Genomic DNA, 7,195 nt, shown 5'->3' on the forward strand with positions numbered 1-7,195 from the left:
TCCGCCGGAATCCAGGACGCGCTATTCCGTTCGCTTGTAGATAATGAAGAACGCGCGATTGGCTGGAGCGCCACACGTCATGTCAAGAAATCTTGGGAATGTTGGGAATGTTGTTTTTACAAGGTATACTTCTTACTTGACACAAATATTTTGTAAGTAGTAGATGCCGGAACACAGCCCTCGTCATGACAATGGTCGGACGCCACCGCGGGCGCCTGCTTGCAAATGGCGCCGCTCTGCCTCGAGCTGACGCATGGCTGAAGAGCGCCGCTCGGTTGCTCCCTTCCTTGTACAGGGTCCTTTTACTTCGCAAGCTCGCGCTCCAGCCAATCCTGTGTCCCTTTTCTGCATCTACAAGCGAACGGAATAGCACATCCGGGACGCACCTTAGCTCGTGGTTGTTGAAGCATTCGTATTGTTCGAGCTTGGCTCAGCAGACAGAAATTTCACTGTACCGTCCTAGTCGTCTTCCAAGGAACGGGTATCGGTGCAGCATAGCCCCCTATATTTTCCATGCCTGGCCATCGGCGGCAATGTCAGTGGATGCCGACCGTTGCACTTTTCGTCAAGGCTGCAAGCGCTGCTACTCGACGATCGCCAGAAGTAGGCGTGCGGCGATAAATGAGGCGCTCGCCACGATGCGGTGCTGGCATCGGAGGATACCTAAAACCTCGTTCATCATCTGGTGTATCGCCGCGAATCTGGTTTTGGCGCTAGCCGTGATAAGGCGCTCGCACGACGAAACAACGGAGCACATCGTCCTACTCTGCGAGAAGCTGCCAACGCCACCGCACGAGGGCGCTACGCTTCCGCAGGCGCTAGGGTGCCTCGATGCCAGGCATCGAGGCACCCTAGCAGGCGCTGGGTTTCCGTTCTTCGAACGAGGGCTGCACAACAGCTGCAGCAAACCATGCGGCAGTTGCAGCGACGAAGCGCGGATTGACAGAGTGGTGGACGCTGGTGCGACACTAGAACAGTACTGTTTCGTCGGTATTTGCGTGTGTCTTTGCCGCTTCGCGTTTGATAGTGGTGTTTTTATGTGTGTGTTTATCCAGCCAGGGCGTCTTTGGTAGGCACCCGTCCGTTACAAAGGGAAGGCTACATCATCATCATCATCACCCGTTTCGGGCAGAAAGTTTCAAATGCGCGCCCATTGGCGGGTAGTGAAACTCTCTCCGGATCTCCTCGCACTTAGCCCGCAAGAGGCGCTGGTAGCCTTGATTTTGCTAGAACGGCCGCTTTTGAGCCGATGAACAGACATGGAAAATATAGGAGGCATTGGGTGCAGGCATGGGTGCAGGTATCGCGGTCCACCTTTTATGAAAGGAAAATGAAACTATAGTCATGGAATATATTGTATTCTTCTTGAACTGAAAGAACTCGAAAACTGGGGCTAAATTCGGTCGCCTATCGAATGTCCATCCGCTCAGTGCAAGCCAGCGTTGAAATCTCTCTGGCCCGTCACGTACGACTGGACGAAGAGAACAGTGTACTCTTCGTTTACGACCTCTCTCACGCAACGGTCTTCTCTCATGCTTTCCGACCAGCGCGAGAAACGAGGGAATGTCTCGGCTGACGGCATCTCCAGTTCCTTGTGGACTGCAGAGATGCCACGTGCGAGCACAAAAGCTGGCCACGTGACATAGTCGACAAAGCCGGGTTCCTGCCCTGTAACGGATAAAGGAACAAAGATAAGCAGGTTCTGGGCCCGTAGCGACCGTGCAACAAATGTGATAATACTGTAACGAAATTGTCCAGTCTGCTCTCGCATTCCAGCCGTGGCAGTGAAGTGATAGGAATATTGGTGTACTGTAGTCGACGCCCTTTTTTAGTTTAGTGTTTGTTTTTGTTCTGTCTTAATTATATTGATAATAACGATCACAAGGAAAGGAAAAACACGTAAACTGCATCATGGTGCACGCCTGAACAACTCCATAAAGGAAAGGATGGCAGAGTGCGTGAAGGAAGAAGGGAGAAAAAGGGAAAAAAAGAAAGTGCCACGTCGTGTAGGCTTACGCATCGTTTTGAACCAAATGAGATTCGTCTATGGGCCTTAACATCACACGCCACGTGGGAGCTTTGCACTTCACCTTCACTAAAATGCGGCTGCAGGGGTCTTGAGTTAATGCCGCCACCTTGTGCTCAGTAACTCAACGCTAGCCACTTAACCACTGCGTCAATTCAACGTGGATCTTTAAGAATGCCAATGATAGTATACTCTGCTTAAGCAAAGAGAACAAAGCCTGTATATTTCCAGCCCAGGCCCCTAACTGACGGAAACAAGAGTCGCAGCGAACAGCTTATCTCTTCAAACATCTGCGAGGAATATTCCCACTCGAAGCAATGATCTCCTCCTGTTTATCTTCTGCCTGGCATTTCTTTCGTACCGGGCGACAAGTGTTAGATAATCGGAAACGAAACACAGCGCACTTGACATTTGCTCTTTCTGCAGACACAATAGAAAGCAGAAGCCTATTTCGGGGCAAGGACGTACCACTGAAGAAAGCGGTCTTCCTCTTGGCAAGTTCCTCATCATACAGAGAGATCTTTTGTAGAAGGGCAGCCCAGTTTTCTTCTTGGGTGCCTCTTTCCATCAGAACAGAAACAACTGGTTCGATCGCCTGCGGATTGGAATCAAATGGGTTTATCGGTGTTGGAGGACATCTGTTGGCTTTAGGTGAGAGTTTTCCGATGTAGTCGCTAGACAGACAAGTGTCACTCAAACTAGAGGGAAGGAAATGTGAGACGACCCATCATTTTTTTTTTTTCACGTAGAACTCTGTCAAGACACCTTAAGGCATTCCGAGTGCACAGATGTTGCGAACGTCCTGGAATTTTTGTAGTGTGACAGCGGGAAGTCAGATTGGTGGTTGATAACGCCAACACATTGGTCTGGGTGACAGTATGCATATCGAACCGTATTTCCTGGTTATTTCTCTCTTGAACAGTTGCTGTCTGGTTAGCAAGAGCTGCGTTTCGTCAATACACAAATAAGGTGGTGTCACTGCACTGAAATTCTAAGCACTTCGCCTCCTGATATAGCAGTGATGCGAAGTCTACTAGCACGTCTTTTAATAGTGCTTCTTTGATAAGAAAAGTCACACAGTTGTCTTTATATATGTTAGTCAAACCATTTCCCATGCTGTAAATGGTAAGGGGTCTTTCGGACCCTCTCGGTCGCAGTTCATATGTTCAAGAACGCAGAAATAAAGATTCTGCGGTGGGTATACCAGAAGAGGCAATGACTGCACAGCACGAAGCGCCGTTACCCATAATCTGCGTCCGTTTCTGTACACCAAATATCTCACGTATCGCACCTGCTACTATACTATAGAAACCAAATATTTGCTTGCGTGTTCTCTCCTTTTAAATGACGCGCTAGATATTGATATACGCGAAGCACCCCGTGGTATTCGCCTATGACCGCTAAATAATTTATGACTGAATTTCTTCTCGACGATATTTCGGTTTCATCAAGCGAACAATGGCCGTGACGTGTATTTCATGTTTAGGTCACGTGAGACACAAAAAAATGGCAATATTTCTGCTGATGCGTCGTTTGTTGTATTTATGGCTATAGAAGCAGCCTAGTTTAAGCACTGTTTGGAATTAAAGCTCTGTATCAGCATTTATATTGACATATTTTCGTCCGTCACGTTAACTAAACCTCAACTACACGTCACAGCCATCTTTCGTTTGATGAACCGAAACCGAAACAGCATGAAAGACGAAGTCCAATTATAAACCATTTATCAATTGCAGGCGAAAATAACGCGTTGAACCATGTAATCTAATCTCGAAAGCATCATTCGAAAGAAGAAAACATACATTAAAATTTGGGGTCAATAGTCCTTTGAGAAAGTGGATTTGTGCTCACGGCCAAGGCAGTGTCCAGAAAGCTTCTGTCGAGTGCCTTCAGGTATGGGTCTTTGGGCAGCATCGGCTTGGTCTCCGGGTAGGCCTCCTCCAAGTATTCGACTATGGCCATGGAGCCGCTGATGAGCTTGCCATCTTGAGCCAGCACGGGCACGGATCCTGCCGGCAGCACGTCTTTACTCCACTCTGGTCGGTCCTTCAGGTTGATGTTGACGACCTCGTGACTGGCAGATAAGAAAGGGTCGCACGAGCCCGACATAGCAGATAATTAAAGGGAATGAATGTCTCTCTAATTGCATTCAGACGCTGACTCCAGGAAAGGAGGTTAGCCGCGCAAGGCCGTTGTAAGCAAATGTGTTTTGGTCACAACAGGAATCGAGCATGGTACCACACACGTGCACGCCCTATAATTACGCAGGAACTCGCTGTACTTGTGCATTTTGTCTACAGTCACGAGTAAAAAAAGATTAGCACTAGTGTGTCACCGAAGCGGCAGATAGCAGCGCTTGGCGCTGCGTTTACGAACACGCCGATAACAAAAGTGTCCGGTGTGTTGGCAAAGCACTGCGCCACGCCAGCCGCGCGGCGCGATTTTCGCCGCTCCGGTGACGTCATTGCGCTGATCTTTTTTACTCGCGAATGTACAAGAGCCGAATTTTTTAGCAGTATTGAGAGAGCAGACTGGCCTCTACGATGGCTCATTCGTTAATTCGTAGCATGCATTTTTTGTACTGCCTTGTTAAAAAAAGAAATTGAGATATCTGTTATTCTGCTGTGTGAAAATTGCCACTGATGGTGAAGTGAGAAACGGTCGTCTCACTCCGCCTTGCCCTTAATTTTATGCCTGCTTCCAGCGCAACATTCTGTCGGCTTAGAGTTTAAAAGAGGCGGAACATTGTAGAAAGTGGAAGGCGTCGTCGCAATGTGAAAGTGATTTGTAAGCATAAAATTCTCGTAATATTTAAGGAACTCTCAAACAACAAGACACCAAGAAACTCCCGCTTTGGAGGATCTAGCACGATCTCTTTAGATCGGGAAGGGTTCAGCACTGTGGCTGCCACTGCTTTTCCAAAAGAGCAGAACAGCATTCGTGCGTAATGACGAAAAAGAAATTGCAGTCTCTGTCGTCATCGAAGGTAGATATAAGACTGGAATGCTTTGCAGTGCCGACGTATAGCACTGCTCAGGATGGGTTGTACATAATGCTAGACACATTGTTGAAATGGGCCTCATCCAGGTGATGCCGCGTCCCAACATGGAGCACTTCTGGCACACGTGCGCGTTTGTGAGTGCGTGAGTGTTGAGTATGCTTGATGCCACATTTCACCCTTTTTTAAGCATGAAATGCTTTTAGCTCCCGTTGTCGGCAGTGTGGTGACGTCACGCCGAGACCGAGAGCCATCATCCGGGCACTGAATTCCAGTCATACGGGCTCTGAAACGAGAACATCCGGGCACCATACGAGACTTAACGAGATTTAGCGAGACTCTCTAAGCCCTCCTACGCGACCGGCATGCAAGCGCCGGTTGGTCTCCAAACCAGTCACAAAAAATAACTGCTGCCAGTGCCTTCTCAATGTTTATCAAGATATCAGTCGCGCGTTTGATAATGCACGGAATTATAATTTCCGATTTCTAATAACGCGTGCAAAATACACATACATGCCACAAATTTCCTGTCCTCAAAACACGTTGCGTTCAAAGGGCAAGGCATCGCGCCGAATGGGTGGTGGCGTTCCTACTTTCCTGTAAGGTGCGGCTCGGGTGTCCACCGAGATGGCAGAGAATTACTGCGTAATTTCCTTTCCACAAAAAGCGTCGCGTTCAAAGGACGAGGCATCACGCCGAACGGGTGGTGGCGTTCCGCGGACTGCCTGGCAGCGCTACAACACGCTGTCGCGTTCCACTCCTAAAGGCGAATTTTAAGCGTCATTAATTAGCAGTTTCTTAGTATTTAGTCATTAATCAGTCATTACACACTAATCAGTAATTTGTCATTACTTCGTAATGAATTATGTGTGACGTAATCCAGTGGTAACATCACCAGTGTCACATACGCAAAGTGGTGCTGAAAACGCTTTCGCCTCTACGCACTTCGGACAGTTTCGAACGCGCTGCATATACATTCTTGTCAGGCCTGCGTCTCGTCGTGTCCGCGTGCGCTTCGCATTATGCCCGTAAACATTTCATGCTTACTCTACTCTCGGTTACGGGAGAGGCAGATTTTTTATCCCTTCCTCTCTTTTAGAGCGCAGCTCTTTGGCGTCCGTTCCTGGGTTTCGCGTCGTCGTCGGCGTCGGCGTCGGCCTCGTAACCAGCTCCGCCCCCAATGTCACGCTTTTCAATTGGTCGAAATGCTCGTGACGTCACAGTGCGCGAATTTCAAATGGGGCCAATTGTACTTTGGCTAGTAACCATGCAACCAATCAAAGGGATCGTATAGTGATGCTGCAACTAAGTTGGTCTGGGTTTAGTTAATTGCTTAATTAATCAATTAGCCTAATTAATATAGAGGAGAATGAAGAGGTCAGAAGAAAAGAAAAGAAAGAAAGACGCGCGCCGCAGCGACAACAGCGTCCGCGGAAGGAGACGCTGCTGAAAAAAAAAAAACAGATAAGTACGAAGCCGCGTTCCCTCCACCACCACGCACTTTCCCACTCAGTAAGACGTTGCTCGTTTCATATACGTTGTGTCGAACATCCTAGACAGTTCCAACAATGGACAGGTTAATGACAGAACACGATGGATAGAATTGCAATATTGTAAATATGAAATAGCCTAATTAACCTTTCTAGTTAGACCGCATAAATCTATAAAACCGAGAACGAAATTGGTCGAGTTGGGGAATCGAACCAGGGTCTCCGGAGTGCGATACGAGCACGCTAGCCACTCCGTAATGCCAGCTGAATGGTTTGGAATGAACAAAGGCGCGTCTAGCTAATACGGCGTCTTCGTTCACTCCCATCTTCCCCCTTTCCCTTACGGCGAGGTGCAGGTGTCCACCCAGATATGCGAGAGAGATACATTTCCTTTCCTCAAAAAATAAATTTACCGTCCAGCAAGGCGTACAGCCGAATTGGCGATGGCGTTCTGTGGACTCCCTGGCAGCGTTGCAAGACGCTGTCGCGTTCCACTCTTACAGGCGAAGCTTAACATGTTAACCACACATCAGTAACACACGCAGACAGCCAATGGACGCGTCATTCGCTGGCAGCACTTGATTCATCATTCACAACCACATTCTTAACGTACGCTCCCTTGCCGCACATGCCAAGGACGTACACCACGATCACATTCTGCGCCATTCCTCTGTACTTTGC

The 7,195-nt window shown here is 48.3% G+C and overlaps 1 protein-coding gene across 1 annotated transcript in view; it reads right to left on the reverse strand.

Annotated features, from left to right (window-relative positions):
- Positions 1-1,342: 1,342 nt before the first annotated feature.
- The window catches only part of LOC149359943 (glutathione S-transferase omega-1-like), a 10,594-nt gene continuing 4,741 nt past the window's right edge, over positions 1,343-7,195 (reverse strand). Inside the window, exons 3-5 of the mRNA XM_089569165.1 lie at positions 3,878-4,100; positions 2,495-2,621; positions 1,343-1,668 (exon numbers count right to left, since the gene is read on the reverse strand). Coding sequence (XP_089425291.1) covers positions 1,427-1,668; positions 2,495-2,621; positions 3,878-4,100 — 592 coding nt within the window. The 3' untranslated portion in view covers positions 1,343-1,426. The remainder of the gene's footprint in view (positions 1,669-2,494; positions 2,622-3,877; positions 4,101-7,195) is intronic.

This window comes from Amblyomma mixtum, chromosome 2 (assembly GCF_055824585.1).
Source record: "Amblyomma mixtum isolate Tamu chromosome 2, ASM5582458v1, whole genome shotgun sequence".
Lineage (NCBI taxonomy): Eukaryota > Metazoa > Arthropoda > Arachnida > Ixodida > Ixodidae > Amblyomma > Amblyomma mixtum.